Genomic DNA, 18,379 nt, shown 5'->3' on the forward strand with positions numbered 1-18,379 from the left:
AAATTGGCCAGATGTAGTGGCTCATGCCTGTAATTTCAGTATTTTGGGAATTCCAGCACTGAGCCTAGGAGTTCAAGACCAGCCTAGGCAACAGAGGGAGACCCCATCTCCACCAAACAAAAACATTAAAAAATTAGAGGCTGGTCATGGTGGCTCATGCCTGTAATCCCAACACTTTGGGAGGCTGAGACGGGAGGATCACTTGAGTTCAGGAGTTCGAGACCAGCCTGACCAACGTGGAGAAATCTTGTCTCTACTAAAAATACAAAAAATAGCCAGATATCATGCCATGCACCTGTAATACCAGCTACTTGGGAGGCTGAGGCAGGAGAATCGCTTCAACCCAGGAAGCAGAGGTTGCAGTGAGCTGAGATCATGCCACTGCACTCCAGCCTTTATTATTTAAATAAATAAATAAATAATAATAAATTAGCTGGGTGTGGTGGCTCACACCTGTAGTCCCAGCTGCTTAAAAGGCTGGGGTGGAAGGATTGCTTGAGCCCAGGAGGTCAAGGCTGCAATGAGACGTGTGAGACATGATCACACCACCGCACTCAGCCTCACTGACAGAGTAAGACCCTATCTCGAAAAAAAAGAAAAATTACTGAAGTTTCTCTCACCTGGTTTCCAAATCTTTTTGGAGGTTCAGCTTTTCAATTAAAAGTGCATCAATCTTAGATTTTGATTCTTTGAGTTGATTCTGTAATGACTGCAACACATTTCATAGAAAAATAATTAACTTCCTTAGATTATTTAATTAAAAAGTATGTATTAGTAATGCAGTCCCCATACCATTAAAAGGCCTTTATAAGTTGGTGAGGCATCCAGATTTCTGTAGTCCTTTTCTTCTTCTGACTGACTTTCATCTTCTTTATATTGCCTAGGAAAATATGGATGCAGTATACTTATGAAAAATCTAGCTTCAAATAAAAAAATCGAATTAAACCAATCTAACGAGAGTTTAATAATCTAAACATGAATTAAAATTAATACAAATTTCCTACTTGTTCTCATAGAGAATGGTATTAGAACACTACTACTATCTAATATTGTAGTATATACGGTATCAGTTTCCTCTCTTTACTTAGAATATATGATCCATGAGGACCAGAACTTTGTCTTGTTCACCACTGTATCTCACTGCCTAGAAAAGTATGGAATATAACAGGAGGTGAAAAAGCATTGCTGAATAAACAAATAAAACATAGGTGGAACATCCATGTTCTTTTAAAAAATGCATTCTCCACATATTATTTTTTCCTTCTAGTACTTTACGGTCACCAAAAAACCTGTATGAAAAAATGCAGAGCATAAGCGGAAAAAGCAACAGATGTAATAGTCTTGGTTCAAGCCTTGATAACACCACTAACCAGTTGTATTATTCGAATAAGTCGATCGCTCAGAATTTATTTTCTCATCTGTAAAACAATATCTGTCACATCTCCTTCACCGGATTGGTGTAAAAGGCAAGTGAAAGACATTGAAGGACTCTGAAATGCAAAGTGCTAGCGAATAAGTATGATTATTTTTAGTAATCTTGATGAACTATCACTGTGATGTCCTATACGATAATCAACAGCTACGTGAGCTAGTGGTTACCGTTTAACTCGTGAAATATGGGTAATGCCACCAAAGAACTAAACTTTAATTAAATCTTAAATTTAAAAATTGAAGCAGTATAAAATACTTTTCTGTTAAACACAACTTTATTGTTTAGGACTACATTTCACTTTAACTGCTGCGTCACATAAAGTTTTACTATTATAGCCTAGTGTGTACTGGGTACATGCAGGATTTCTAGTATTACACATAAATACATCACTAGTCTAGTAAGTGTCAATGGACTGATTCAGTTCAAATGGTTTGTTTATTCCTAATAGGTTTAAGCATTTACACAGTCTCATGATAAAAAAAAAAAAAAAGAAAGAAAAAAGAAACATTTTGGACAACACTGGCCTAAAAAAAAAAAAGGATAAGCAGAGAAGCGTTTGTTGCTGCGAGACGCCCATGTCCCACCTGTCTTCTTCCTTTGGTCTTGATGCTTCAGCTCTACAAGTTCATAGCTCTTCTCCTGTGCTTCCTGTTTATCCCACTTAGGCCTCCAAATCTTAGGCTGACTTCCCTCCTCTCCTCTTTCATCTTCTTTACTAATGTAATACTTGTCCATGAATTATTACATCCTCCTTTTACAGTACTCCTACTTCTTTAGGTGGTACTTATATCCTATTTGTAGATCTAAAAATCTATCCTGAAATTACCAGAATCTCACTTTCAGTTAGTACTCACTCTTAGAAGGAGACTGAGTTTATAAACCTTGTTCAATGAATCCTGAAAAACCCCCTCCTTAGAAGACTTTTTTTATTGCTGCAAATTTTCTCATTTGTAGAATATTATTTATTAATATAGCTCCTATTTTCTTCCTATCCTCCACTTCCCGCAGTAAGACATTCAATCCAAATATCTGATCCAAGCATAATTTATATAGGCTAAAATACTTTACTTCAGCTAGACCACTGACGAAAATTAAAGTTAAAAAGTGATTCTTCTCCAAGTCACTCATTCCTCAGCCCCAGATTCACATTACAAATTCATGACAACTAAACTCAATACCACTGCTCCCATGACCTCAATCCTTTTATCATTTTAGTCAGAGAACCGCATTTGCAGAACTCTACAAGTACCTCTCACAGCATATTCTACATGAAAGATTTCCTGATGGCTATATTATGTTAAATCTTCTCTTACTAAAATCCCCAAATCCCCTCTCTTCATCATCTCGATCAGGGGTCAACAAACTGCTGTCTGCAGGCTATATTCAGCATGCTGTTGGTTTTGTAACTATTTTTACTGGAACATAGCTGTGCCAATTCATTTACATATTATCTGTGGCTAATTCTGTGCTGTAACAGCAGATCTGAGTAGTTGTCCTATCTTTGTAGAATCTCCACCATCTAAACAACAGTTTCATTTGGAAGTCAGAAGTTCCCTGAAGCTACTTGATAATGCTGCTTTCTGAAAAGAATAAAGCAAGAAGTTGCTTTTTAATTAGTTGCTCTCTTCTTCCCTTCTTTTTTTCTTTTCTTTTCCCTTTCTTCTCTCTCTTCTTCTCTCTCTCTTTTTTTTTTTTTTGGAGTCCCCACAGTACTAGAGATAATCAGCAACCCACAACCTGCAGAGCTCTGCCATTGTTTTCTCCAAGATTTTGGAAAGTCATTATTCTTGGGGTAAGAATACTAGAGCGTACACTTCATAAAAGTGAATAATTTATCTGCTTTACTATGGGATCCTAATTACTTAGAACATGGTACAAAATAGGTGCTCAAATAAATATTTATTTGTTCAAAGAACTGTTCCATCTATAAATAATAGATGAGCTACATTTTCAGTGACCTTACATTTAAGCATTTTAGATTATATCTTAGGTATCCTTCAGCTCTTTTAGTTTAGCCAAAGACCATTTATCTTTATGCTTATTTCTTTAATCAGGTGATAAGTGTGTTTTAATCTATATGCTTGATTTTTCACTGACATTTTATCTCTCACATAAACCTGCATACTAATTAGGTTACACTTTGGTAGATAGCTAATCTAATTCTATGTACTTTGTAGATATACTAGGTAACTACCCAGGGGCTAGATCACATCAGTAGAACAAATTATAATACTCCAACAAAATCAAGGGAAATACCATTTCTGCTGTGACTGATACTTTGGTGATAATTAAGTATACATAGTTGTTGTGGTTTTTTTTTGTTTTCTTTTTTTTGAGACAGAGTCTTGCTCTTTCGCCCAGGCTGGAGTGCAGTGGTGCAATCTTGGCTCACTGCAACCTCCGCCTTCCAGTTTCAAGCAATTCTCCTGCCTCAGCCTCCCAAGTAGCTGGAATTACAAGTGCCCGCCACCACGCCTGGCTAATTTTTATATTTTTAGTAGAGACGGGGTTTCACCATGTTGGCCAGGCTGGTCTTGAACTCCTGACCTCGTAATCCATCTGCCTCGGCCTCCCAAAGTGCTGGGATTACAAGGGTGAGCCACCACACCTAGCCAAGTATACATAATTTAACATAAATTCAATAATACATCTTAAGTAGTAAAATACAGTCTTCAAGATCTTTATAAAAAAGAACTTCACAGTGACATATTAGGTGGATTTCCATAGTATATTTAAAGTTTCAAAAGCTACAGAAACTTTAAAAATTATAATATAGTATTATTCATACCTTTGCATATGAATGTTTCTAATTTTAGATTCATAGTAATCAATTAGACAAAGCAACCTAGAAAACAGAATATTGAATTATTTTCAAAATGTGGTATTAGAGTATCTACTAGTTTCACTCCATAATTTCAAATTACAGTGTAAATGTAAGTACAGATTTTACCTTTATCTCAGGCTTTAAAAAATTTAAGTGATTCTTACCAGAAAGCAAATATTATACTAAGTCATATGTTATATTAATTTCAAAGTACAGATTTAAAAATAACTATAAACATTATATCTCAACTTATTAAATGCATATCCTCCTTTTCCCAACAGTTCTACCTCTACCAGTATCCCCCACAGAAATATTTGTCAAAGGATGCAACTCAATATGAACAAAGTTGTTCACTGCACCATTATTTATAAGAGTAAAAAGCCAGAAATAATTTAACTCTCTATCAGGAGAAAGGTTAAATAATGGCACATCCATACTATAGAAAATAATGGAGAATTAGAAAAAATAATGTAAATTTGTATGTCCTTAACAAGGAATGATGATGGAAAAAATTAATGTTGCATAATCAAATGTACACTTTTTACTTTTGTCTAAAGAGAAAAAAGTTAGATGTGAATATGTATATATATTGAAAAAGAACTCTATGGGTTCTTAACCTGGGAATATTATTGTAACCTAGGGGATGTGTGGAGGGGCAATGTTGCCATATTGACTAGTTGGAGACAGGGCAGAATGCTAAAAATTCATCAGTGAACAACACAATAAAGAACTGTCTCACTCAAAATGCCAACAGCACTCCTGTTGAGAAACAGTAGGAAGAACACACACCAAACTGTTAGGAGAGGTTATCTCTGGGATGTAGGGATTAAGAAAGCAAGTAGATCTTTTTTGTTTTTTTGATTTTTTTTTTGAGACGGAGTTTTGCTTTTATTACCCAGGCTGGAGTGCAATGGCGTGATCTCGGCTCACCGCAACCTCCGCCTCCAGGGTTCAGGCAATTCTCCTGCCTCAGCCTCCTGAGTAGCTGGGATTACAGGCACGCGCCACCATGCCCAGCTAATTTTTTGTATTTTTAGTAGAGATGGGGTTTCACCATATTGACCAGGATGGTCTCGATCTCTCGACCTCGTGATCCACCCACCTCGGCCTCCCAAAGTGCTGGAATTACAGGCATGAGCCACCGCGCCCGGCTGTTTGTTTGTTTTTTTAAGACAGGGTCTCACTATGTTGCCCAGGCTGGAGTGCAGTGGCTATTCACAGGTGCGATACCACTACTGATCAGCACAGGAGTTTTGACCTATTCCGTTTCCGACCTGGGCCAGTTCACCCCTCCTTAGGCAACCTGGTGGTCCCCCGCTCCTGGGAGGTCACCATATTGATGCTGAACTTAGTGCGGACACCCGATCAGCATAGCGCACTACAGCCCAGAACTGGACTCAAGAGATCCTCCAGCCTCAGCCTCCCAAGTAGGTGGGACTACTGGCACGGCATGTACCACCACGCCTGGTAGAAGTAGATCTGTTACATTTTACCATACACACTTTTATACTGTTTGAATTTTTATAAGCATGTATTTATTGCTTTTCTGATTTAAAAAATGAGAGAAAAACAAAATAATACTCTGCTTTTATGTGTTATTCTTTTTAAAGGAACAATTTATACTGTTTCCATCCTATCTTGGGAAACCATTACCAACCCATCCCCCTTTTCAGACCTAATTCAGCCAATTGTACTCTTAATATCACAACTTTATAGATTATTCGTCAACCCTTCCCTGTCTCAACATGGAACAGCTTTCACATTATCCTGAAAATATGCTTTAATCTTCTTTATGTCCTATACAAATCCTCTTGACCTACTTTCCCCTTATGATTCTATTTCTAATCTTTTCCTTCATAGCAAATTTCATTCATTCTGAATTATTGTTACCAATTATCCTCAACAATGTTTTAAGGGGTACTTATTACATGTTAAGTACTGGGAATTCTGAGCAAATAAAATAGTGGGAAAGTAAACAAGTTAACCAATGAGGAAGCATGAAACACTGCCAGTCACCCTCACCTTGAAACACTTTTGTTCCTTGGTTATCATGATACCCAAACACAATTCCTCTTCTGCCTCTTCTTTCTCTATATGGAATTTGCAAGTTCTCTAGAGTTTGGCCTTTTTAACAACAGACCTGATATATTTACATGGATGACTGAAGGTGCCTAAGAATATATCCATAAATGAATTTATCGGTTTCCTCCCCATTCTTTCAAATATAGCTTAAACACTGCCATCTTTGACTCCTCCACTCCTTTCAACATCTATAGCCAATTCGCTCGGACAGCTCCTGTCCATTTTTGCAGTGTCTCTCCCTTTTTTGGGTCCTAGTTAAGACCTTGATTAGCCCCCACCTAGACTACTACAACTGATTACTAATTTGTCTGTCTCTGGGTTTAATCTCCTTGCTCAGAAATCTTTGGGTATGTTTCCTGCCACACAGAAAGTAGAACTCAAACTCTTCAGCCAGTTTTAAGTTTCTCCAAGTTACAGCACACTTACCAAACTGTCATATTGTCTCTTAAGACTCTTCCCAGTATCTTATGTAGCCTATGCTCTAGACCCCCTGGACTACTTGACATCCCAAACACATTCACTTTTCCTGTTACCATATTCCTCTAATTGAAACACCCTTTCTCTCACCTCTGCCTATTATTCTATAGTTCCTAGTAGTCCAGCTAAAAAGATCACTCATTCATGAAGCCTATCTAGTCATCCTTACCTTTCACTAATTTCTCCCTATGTCATACCTACTTAGTATCCTATCTGCCCCCACCTTATGGTACATACCACTATCTGCTTTATATTTTACTTACCTGCATCTGTGTCTGTCTACGCAACTAGGCTATCAGGTCACTGAATGTAGGAATCATGGCTTTACTCATGTGTGTGTGCCCTATTACTTAGCCTAGTACCTGTGTAACTTTTGATAATATCTGTAGTGGCTACAACTCATGTATTTCCAATAGGTTTAATTCACAATTTTTTATTTCAGTGTCTCAAACTGAAAGTTTGCATTGATAAAAATTAAACAGAATGGAGAATCTCTGGCCCACTGGACAAATTCATACCTGAGTTAGCCTGACTTCATCTGGTACATTGTAAGTTCTCTCAGAGCTTCTCTCACCCTCTTATTCAGTCATCTTAGCTATTTTTTGTTTTTTCATTCCTCCGATTTCTCTCTTCTTTTCCTTCTTCTTCCCACTGTAGTTCTCTGTCTCCTCCTGTTCCTTTTCTTTTTGTTCTTCCTTACCTCTTCTATTTTTCTTACCTCGCCTCCTTCTTCTATTTATTCACACCTGTAACATTTTTATGTTGTTTTTGTTATGTGTTTGTCCTTACTTTTCCTTCAAAAGGATGAAAATTATATATGTATATATGTGTATTATCTCTCAAATAATTATTCAAAAATCTATAGTCCTGTTTTTACTTTATATCTGACCTCATTTATTTTTATAGTAATAGAAACACCTAATTATACAAGATTCCCAATCCTAATAGGTAAACACATAGTACTGCTTAAAATGCAATCAGTTTAAACTGTTGAGAAAGGAAAAAAAAAAAAAACCAAGGTGCTACCACTTAAACAAGAGAGAATATGAATATAATATCCATACTACTTATATTGCTAAAAATAACACTAAACATTTAAAATCAATTACTCATGGGGAGGTAAGGATAGGATGGAGTAAAGGGGACAGGAATGAAAACACAATTTCTCTGTATTTATAGAACTAGTAGTTTTGATTTTGGAATTATATAAATGTTTACATATTCAAAAGTAAACATTTAAAAAGCAATCCCTGAAAATTGAAAATAAATTGAAGCAACCTAACTGCATTGTAACTTGGTGATACAAACACAAGAAAACAAGTATTTCGAGATATTTAGAAATACACATCTTGACTGCATACATAGTGGAATATATTAATGTCAAAGAGAGCTTCCCAAAAATCTAAATTTCATTCAGCAGGTTTATTGTTAGTAATTCTAGTTTTATTATTTTAAAACTATTTTTATGTATTATAGGATACCGAAAATAATTACAATATTGTTCTTAAGAATGATTTTCAGTAGAAAAGACAAGTTACAAATGTAAAATCAGAATTTAAATAAAAATACCTTAACTTTAGCTTGTTTTAAAAAAAATCAATGATGATTTTTTTCCCTCCAAAATATACAGTCCCTAGTTCTTTCCACTAACAACTCCTAAAATCAGTAACATAATAAAACTAAGCAACCCCCAAACCCATACAGTGATCTCTAAATATTATTCTTCACTAAAAGGATCAGGTATTTTGAGAAATATCTGATTAATTATGAATTTATTTAAATTTAAAGGTTCAGTGTTATTTTTAGTAAATGTTCAATTCCATTCCTCAAAGGACCTCTAGAACAACAACAAAAAAGAATAGGAAAAAAAATGCAGAAGAGGAGGAGAGAGACTCTTCTAGTTTATAAGAGTTATAACCACCCCCAAGATAAAATAAGGTAAAACAGACAAACAAACAAAATAATGAATCAAGCCACATATCAATTTATGTAGCAAAATTACTGTCTATCCAAGACGGTATGAGGAACTCTTTTGCACAGATAGGCAAACACTCTGTTTTGAGTGACAATGCGATCTTCTTCCTCCTTTCTTAATCTACAGACTTCCTTTTGCAAAGAAGCAATAGTTTCTTGTTGCTCCACTCGTTTTTTCTTATAATGCTGGCACTTCACCTATAAGATATTTTTAAAAAACATAATTATGATAAGTACAACTAGGAGGTGCTGTCCTGACAATATTGTAAACAAAGGCATCTTCATACTTTCTATTGAGCTGTTTCATTTAAGAACTTCAGTATTGAGGCTGTTCTTAAATGAGTATAAGCTCCAGGAAGATTATTATGTCATAAACCTGAAAAAATATAAGTCAAATACCTATAAGATGGGGAAAGTACAGCTCATAATTGCATGTATTCAAGAGTTCTTACTAAGTAAAGCAACTCAAAAATTACCATAAAACTGGTATAATTTTATGTTTAAGTTTAAATTAAAACAATAACCAGGAAGGAATCAATACTAACTCATGATTGCAAATGGTATAGTCAACTTAGGCATTCATGCAACGTGGGTGACTGCAAACTCAAAGTAAGTTCATAAGCAGGAAATTATCAAGACATAATCAGGGAAAATGACATCACCAGAATGGCAAAGTTGAAGCAATCTGGCTTCACCTCCCCCAACAGAAAACCAAAAACCAATATCCAGTGCCAAGACTGTTACCAGCAATATCCCAGAACTCAAATCTGAGGATGAGACAATCCCCGGGACCACAAAGAAGTGAAAAAATTTCAAACAGATTATAAGAGAATCGGACTTCTGTATCTGTGATGCCTCTCTCCTAATCTGCAATGAACTCTTTGTGGAAAATTGTCCCCGAACTCAGTTTCTACACTGGAAAAAGTGAGATCAAGACCAGCTTCCCTACCATCTTGGGTTCCTTGCAGAACTGATCCTGCCTTAACCCACAGAAAGCATCACAAGTGCCTACAGGAAGAAAAACTCCTGAGAGCAGCCAAAGACAAAGGTGGGAGGTGGGAACAGCAGCAACCCTAACTTGCAAAATCTGCTTGATAACTCAGCCAAAGATGCCAAATCAGAATGGCTGTTCAGCAGCACCACACTGTAGGAGACACACTCCACAGGCTAGCTGGGTGTGAAACCCTAGTCAGCTTTCCATGCAGCTGGGGTATCCCATTTGGGATCTCCCCAACCTAGAACCATCTGCACTCTGAACACTTGCCAGAGCTGTGGCAAACCTGGATATGAGCTGCTATCTAGTATCAAGAAGGAGGCAGTGACCTAGCATAAAGGAAATTTAACAGGTGAATTGTAAAGAACTTATGTAAACATATATCCAAGAAAAACCCAAACAAGCTAGACAGTGAAAACTGAAATAACTAATCCCTCAATGAGAAGGCATAGATATATGTCCACAAGAAACAACAGCAAACAAGGAACCATGACCTCCCCAAATGGAAAAAGTAAGGAAGCAGTGACCAGCCCTAACCAGACAGTGATGTGAGGTTCTTCAGATCAATAATTCTGTTTTTTTTCTTGTTTTCTTTTTTTTTTTTAAAGTCATCTGGTTCTGGGCCTTTATTTGTTCAGAAGTTTTGATTATTGACATAATCCACTGTTACACATCTACTAAAGTTTTTTACTTCTTCTTGAGTCAGTTTTGGCAATTTCTGTGTTGCTAGAAATTTGTCCATTTCATCTAGGTTAGCTAATCTGTTGTCATATAATTGTTCAAAGTATAGTCTTATAATCATTGCTTTAATGGAGGGGTGGAGGTTTAGGGTTTACTTACTACCTTACCATTTTCAATGATGTTAAATCTTTTTTATCATTGTTTTTGTTTGTTTGTTTGAGACAGAGTCTCACTATATCACCCAGAGTGGAGTGCAGTGGAATGATCACGGCTTATTGCAACTTTCACCTCCTGGGTTCAAGTGATTCTCCTGCCTCACCTGAGTTTCTGGGATTACAGGCGTGTGCCATCATGCCTAGATAATTTTTTAATTTTTAGTAGAGACAAGGTTTCACCATGTTGGCCAGGCTGATCTGACCTCAAGTGATCCTCCCACCTTGGCCTCTGAAAGTGCTGGGATTACGGGCGTGAGCCACCATGCCCAGCCCTTTTTATCATTGTTAAATAATTCTAATGTTGTATCTCTATATTCCTTAATCATTGCTTTTTTCTAATCCCTGTCTGCCCAGGATTCAAAAACTCAGTGAACTCCAGTATAAAACAGGAAATCAATTCAGAAATCTATCAGTGAAATTTTTTAAAAATATTGAAATAATAACTTTAAAAAATCAAACAGAAATCCTGGAACTGAGAAATACATTCCCTGAATTGAAAAATACATTAAAGGCTTTTAAAAGCAGAATGGATCAAGCAGAGGAAAGAATCAGTGAGCTTGAAGACAGCTATTTGAAAATACACAGAGAAGAAAAAGAAAAAAGAATACCTAACTACAAAATATAGAAAATTACCTCAAAAGACCAAATCTAAGAATCATTGGCCTTGAAGAGGGAGTGAGAAAGCACAAGGGGTAGAAAACTTACTCAAAGAAGTAGTAATAGAAAAATATCCAAATCTACTGAAAAATATAAACATCCATGTACAGGAAGGTTAGAGAGATCACCAAACAGATTCAATTCAAATAAGACTACCCCAAGGCACATAATAAATTCTCACCTGGGCAATACCATCCTGGACATAGGAATGAGCAAAGATTTCATGACAAAGACACCAAAAGCAATCACAACAGAAGCAAAAATTGAAAAATGGGATCTAATTAAACTTAAGAGCTTCTGTACAGAATGGGAGAAAATATCTGCAAACTATGCATCTAACAAAGGTGTAATAGCCAGTATCTATAAAGAACTTAAATTTACAAGAAAAAAACAAATCCATTAACAGGTGGGCAGCAGACATGAATAGACACTTTTCAAAAGAAGATATACATGCAGCCAACAAGCTTATGAAAAAAAAGCTTAGGCCAGCATAGTGGCTCATGCCGGTAATCTCAACACTTGGGAGGCTGAGACAAGTGGATCACCTGATGCCAAGAGTTCAAGACCAGCCTGGCCAACACGGTGAAACCCCCTCTCTACTAAAAATAAAAAAATTAGCCAGGCGTGGTGGCTCACGCCTATAGTCCCAGCTACTCGAGAGGCTGAGAGAGGAGAATTGCTTGAACCTGGGAGGTTGCAGTGAGGCTTGACCACACCACTGCACTCCAGCCTGGGCAAGACTCCATCTCAAAAAAAAAAAAAAAAAGCTCAATATCACTGATCATTAGAGAAAAGCAAATCAAAACCACAATGAGATACCATCTCATACCAGTCAGAAGGCTATTATTAAAAAGTCAAAAAGTAACAGATGCTGGCAAGGTTGCAGAGGAAAGGGAACACTTACACACTGTTGGTGGGAGTGTAAATTATTTCAACCATTGTGGAAATCCATATGGCAATTGCTCAAAGAGCTAAAAGCAGAACTACCATTTGACCCAGCAATCTCATTACTGGGTATATGCCTAGAGGAATATAAATTATTCTACCATAAAGACATGTGCACAAATGTTCACTGCAGCATTATTCACAATAGCAAAAACATGGAATCAATCTAAATACCCATTAATGGTAGACTGGATAAAGAAAATGTGGCACATATACACCATGGAATACTATACAGCATAAAAAAGAATAAGATCATGTCTTTTGCAAGTACATGGATGGAGCTGAAGGCCATTATCATTAGCAAACTAACGTAAAACAGAAAACCAAATACTACTTGTTCTCACTTATAACGGGGAACTAAATGATGAGAACTTATGAACACAAAGAAGGTAACAACAGACACTGGGGTGGAGGGTGGGAGAAGGAAGATAAGCAGAAAAGATAATTATTGGGTACTAGGCTTAATACCTGGGTGATGAAATAAGAGTACAACAAACCCCCATGATACAAGTTTACTTATGTAACAAACCTTCACATTTACCCAAATCTAAAAGTTTAATAAACAAGTAAATTCTCAAAGTCAAGCACAAAGAGAAGATTCTAAAAGCATCAAGAGAAAAGAAGTGAACAACATATAAAGGAACTCTTATTTATCTGGCAATAGAATCCTCAGCAGAAAGCATATAGGCCAGGAGGGAGTGAAATGACATATTAAAAGTGGTGCTGAAAGAAAAAGAAAATAAAAAACTGTCAACCAAGAATATTATTCTCAGCAAAGCTATCTTTGAAACATGAAGGAGATAAAGTCTTTACTAGGACAACCAAACATTTGTAAGGGACTAATAAGAAATGCTACAGGGATTCTTCAATATGAAAGAGAAGGACACCACATGCAAAAACAAAAAACATTCGAAGGTATGAAACCCATTGGTAAAAGTGAGTATACAGGCAAATGCAAAATACTCTAATAATATACTTGTGGTGTGTAATCCAGTCATATCTCTAGTATGAATACTAAAAGACAAATCTACTTAAAACAATAGGCTGTGCACACTGGCTGATGCCTATAATCCCGGCACTTTGGGAGGGAGAGGAAAGGCAGACTGCTTGAGCTCAGGAATTTGAGAGCAGCCAGGGTAATATGGCAAAGCCCCATCTCTACCAATAATATAAAAAGTTAGCCGGGTGTCATAGCACGCACCTCTGATCCCAGCTACTTGGGAGTGTCACAGGATCCTTAGGGTGTCACTTTGCCAGCCAGAAACCTCTGTGGTCAGTGGCACCTCTGCTTTGTTTTGCTCACATCTGCTGGGCTTTTTCCGCCCACTTAGCCTGGCAGGCTGCACTTAGCCTATGCTACCAGCCAGGACCCCACACCTGCCAAGGGCAAGCCAGGTGTGAAGCAGTGAGGGGTGTGTGAGTGAACAGGTGTGGGGTCCAGCTACTGCGCACAGCCAGGCACATCAGCTGCTGCGATGAGGCAAACAGCTCCAGCCACCAGCACAGGCACTGGCTCCATGCAAGGCTGCAGCCAGACCAGATGTACTGCAAGCAGCTTCCACTACAGACACAAACGTCTAGACAAGGGGAATGCAGTGGCACCTGAAAGCTCGAAGATGCCAGGAACCACAGAGCCCCAAAGAGGGTGTTACAGTCTGTCACAGCTCTGGCTCTGGGAGTCCTGAGTCTGGGCTCCCAGAAGAGTCACAACTCATCTCCTCGTCGTCCACAGTGCAGTGAGTTGGGGGGGATGTGTTTCAGGTAGCACATGTTTCAGCCCATTTCTGTTACAGCTGTTTCAGTCCCACCGTCCTGCTCTGGCCAGTGGCTTCTGGACTGGCCTAGTCCCACCACTGCTTCCCATTGCATGGGGCAGCCATCAGGTGCCAGTAGAGGGTGGGAGGCCTATGGTGTGACAGCAGCTCTGACTCAGGAATCCCAAGGTCTGAGTTCCTAGAAAGGTCATTACTCTTCACTCATGCAGTATGGGAGTATGTCACCACCCACAGCTCGGTGAGCCAGCCAGGAACGTGTTACAGCTCTTTTTACCCCTACCATTCAGCGGGTCCCAAGTTCTTGTCCTGCATCCAGGAAGAATGAGGTTACATAGACAACTGGAAGGTGAGCAAGGCGGAAAGAAACCTTATTGAGTGACAGAACAGCTCTCAGCAGAGACGAGACCCAAAGTGGGCAGCTCTTGTCCACAGGCAGGTAGTCCCAATGAGTTGATAAGACCCTGAGTCTAGTTGAGCCTTGCGTTTTTATGAGATCAGAAGAGAGGAAGTATGTGCTGATTGGTCAATGGGCAGCCATGGGAAGGCCTGGAAAAGGCACCATCCAATTGGCCAAAAGGCATCAAGGAAGTTCTCAATCCAGGTCAGACTCCACCTGAACTGGCAGCCTGGCCCAGGCTTCAGGCTGTCCTTAGCTTGAAGGTGAGGTTTCACTGAGGACCTGCCCCTTCTGCCTAGAAACCTGTCTGCCTCCCAATGCCATCAACATGCCATCTGCAATGCCCAGGCTGTCTGCACTGAGGGGCACCCACAGGCCCACACCAAGCCGCCCTCAACCTCCCCGCCTCCCTTCCATGCTCCTTGGTGCCTAAAGTCTGGGGGAGCCAAAGCAGTAGGAGGCTGGTGTGTCAGCAGTGCCCTGAGCATGCACACACTTGGCCGGGTCATGACAGCACCTGCGCTCAGTCACAACTTTGCTTTACACCACAGTGGGTACTAGGAGTGAAGAGAGGCCAGGGAGTAAGAGCAGGTACTTCCAAGCCTGCAGGGGGAGGGAGCTTCCTAAGCCCCTGAGAGAGCAGGGATGCCCAAGTCCGAAGCTGTGGCTGGGCAGTTGCAGCTGTGCCTGGAAGCACAGGGTCACCACTGGGATCACTTGTTCCTGGCCCTTGATGGCTTCAAAGAGTATGCAGCCCCGGTCACACCTCCTCCACTGCTGGCTTCCTCACAGCAGCTGCTTAGATGGGCTGCCACCTCCATCAGGAAGATAGCTTGAGCCTGAGGGGTGGAGGTTGCAGGAAGCTGAGATTGTGCCACTGCACTCCAACCTGGGTGACAGAGTGAGACCTCATCTCAAAAAAATAAAAACAAAAAAGCTCCCCCCCAAAATAACTACAGCAACTTGTTAAGATATAGGTAATATAAAAAGATGTAAACTGAGACAACAAAAAGTTATAATGTGAGGGGACGGAGAAAGTACAGAAGGTTTTAGTTTTTCCTTTGTTTGTTTCTATTATTTGTGATCTGTTTAAAATAACTTGTCCAGGCACAGTAGCTCACACCTGTAATCTCTACACTTTGAGAGGCTAAAGCAGGAAGACTGCTTGAGGCCAGGAGTTCAAGGCCAACCTGGCCAACACAGTGGATCCCCACCTCTTTTCAAACTCTTTAACTTAAAAAATAAAAAAACTTGTTACATCTATAAAATGTTTTTTAAAACCTCATGGTAACTACAAAGCAAAAACATAACAGGTACACTAAAAAAAAAAGCAAAAAATTAAAACAACCAAAAAAGAAGAAAGTCACTTGACCACAAAGGAAGACAGTAAAAAAGGAAGAAAACACAATGAGATATCATCTCACTCAAGTTAGAATGGCTATTACTCAAAAAAAAATAAAAAATAAAAAAACCCAAATATTGGTGAGGACGTGAAGAAACAGGAATCCTTGTACACGGTTAAGTGGGAACGAAAACTAGTACAACTACCATGGAAAATAGTATGGAATTCCTCAAAAAACTAAACCATATGATCCAGCAAACCCACTATGGGTGTGTATGTATGTATGTGTGTGTGTGCGTGTGTGTGTGTATATATATACATATGCTTATTATATATATAATATAAGTGATATAAATAGATTGAAGACATATCTGTACTCCCATTTTTATTGCAGCACTATTCACAGCAGTGAAAATATGGAATCAACATAGGTGTCCATCAATGGATGACTGGAAAAAAAATGTGGTATATGTACACAAATGAAATATTAGCCATAAAAAGGAATGATATCCTGTCACATGCAGCTACATGGATGAAAAATGGAGGTCACTACATTAAAGGAAATAAGCCAGGCCCTGAAAGACAAAGATTGCACATTTTCACTCAAATGTGGAAGCTAAAAAAGCAGATTTCAGGAAGATAGAATAAAACAGTGGTTAACAGAGGCTACAAAAAGTAGGAGGGGGCTGAGCATGATGGCTCATGCCTATAATGCCAGCACTTTGGGAGTCCAAGGTGGGCAGATCATGAGGTCAGTAGTTCGAGACCAGCTTGGCCAACATAGTAAAACCCCATCTCTACTAAAAATACAGAAATTAGCCAGGCATGGTGGCGTATGCCTGTAGTCCCAGCTACTTGGGAGGCTGAGGCAGAAGAATCACTTGAACTTGGGAGGTGGAGGTTGTGGTGAGCTGAGATTGTGCTGCCGCACTCCAGCCTGGGCAACAGAGTGAGACTCTCTCTCAAGAAAAAAAAAAAGGAGGCAGGAAGGGGAAATGAAGAGAGGTTGATTAATGGGTATAACAATACAGATACACAGAAGGAATAAGATGTATATGCTAGCACAGTAGGTTAACAATATTTAACACAGTATATTAATAATAATTATATATTTCAAAATAGCTGGAAGAGAAGAATTCTAACGTTCCCAACATAAAGAAAATATAAATATTTGAGGTGATGGATATCCCATTTACCCTGATTTGATAATTACATATTATATAAATATGTCAAAATATCTCATGTAGCATGAAAATATGTACAGCTATTATGTATCAATAAAAAAGAATCAGTATGTACCCTAAGATTTATACAATGGAATATATATCTTCAACAATTTATTCTCTTGTCATCAGCAAGATATCACTTGCCTGGTTCCCCCTTATTTTCTAGTTTCTATCCCTCAGTGTCCTTTTAAAGCTTATTATCAAAAAGCACAATCACAGCCAGACGTGGTGCCTCATGCCTGTAATCCCAGCACTTTGGGAGGCTGAGGTGGGCAGATCCCTGAAGTCAGGAGTCCAAGATCAGCTGGCCAACATGGTGAAACCCCGTCTCTGCTGAAAATACAAAAATTAGCTGGGCATGGTGGCGCGTGCCTGTAGTCCCAGCTACTCAGGAGGCTGGGGCACAAGAACTGCTTGAACCCAGGAGGTGTGGAGGTTGCAGTAAGCCAAGATCACACCACTGCATTCCAGCCTGTGTGACAAAGCAAGACTCCATCTCAAAACGAATAAGCAACAACAACAAAAAAACCCAAAAAACACTACCACCCTTATTATTAATATACTTTTCATAAATGAAAAAGACTCAACCCCTTTCCCTACCTGGCCTGCATAATACTGACACAAATCTCTTACAGAACAGGATACCCATGTCTAAGCACATGTTCATGTGCCCATGGTGTAATGTTTGCTAAGACTTAGCAATCCTCAGAAGGAAAAAAGGTTTTCAGTTTCTGATACTATTTAATCTTACAAGATGAAAAATGAAATTAAATAATGAAATGAAATTGAAATGAAATAATGAAATGAAACAAAAACCGGATCCTCTGCCTCAGCCCTCCCTAGAAGTCAGAATGAATCCTCTGCCTCAGCCCTCCCTAGAAGCTAGGCAGGGCCTCTGCAGCCAAGTGATGAGGGTGTCAGTATCAGCTGTTTCTACAAGTTAAGCCACGAACTAGAACTAGAAATTGAGTTTTGCAAAACTGTAGGATAGAAAAGCAATACAGTAGTCCTCCTTATCCATGGGGGATACACCTCTAGTGGATACCCAGAATCTCAAATAGTACTGAATCCAATTGCCATCAATTGGAACATACGAGTTTCTGTTCATGACTTCCACCAACAAATTAATGCCTTTTCCATCTTAACTGTGCACTTATCACTCACTGTGGCCATAACAGTTGCAGTTTGAGGTGTGATAGCAAAACTAGCATTAATTTCTCTTTTCCCTTGTCAGGAAAATATAGAAGATTCATTCTTACCATAGATCTTAGCAACCTCAGCAATTTTTTTTCTTTCCTTATTAAGCCAAGAACTTTTACCTTTTCACTTAAAGGAAGCATTTACAGCTTCTCTTTGGC

The 18,379-nt window shown here is 38.8% G+C and overlaps 1 protein-coding gene across 8 annotated transcripts in view; it reads right to left on the reverse strand.

The window, feature by feature from the left end:
* CEP70 (centrosomal protein 70) overlaps positions 1–18,379 on the reverse strand; it is an 86,292-nt gene that overhangs the window by 35,595 nt on the left and 32,318 nt on the right. For 7 of the 8 annotated variants that reach the window (XM_064378738.1, XM_064378737.1, XM_064378736.1 and 4 more), the window contains 4 exons: positions 8,818–8,987; positions 4,221–4,277; positions 793–880; positions 621–709 (listed from right to left, as the gene is read on the reverse strand). In XM_064378738.1, the coding sequence (XP_064234808.1) occupies positions 621–709; positions 793–880; positions 4,221–4,277; positions 8,818–8,987 (404 nt within the window). The remainder of the gene's footprint in view (positions 1–620; positions 710–792; positions 881–4,220; positions 4,278–8,817; positions 8,988–18,379) is intronic. The other variant, XM_012451122.3, reaches the window with a different exon arrangement.

Source organism: Aotus nancymaae, unplaced genomic scaffold (genome assembly GCF_030222135.1).
Source record: "Aotus nancymaae isolate 86718 unplaced genomic scaffold, 86718_ANA_hifiasm-v0.15.2.pri h1tg000019l, whole genome shotgun sequence".
Classification (NCBI taxonomy): Eukaryota; Metazoa; Chordata; class Mammalia; order Primates; family Aotidae; genus Aotus; species Aotus nancymaae.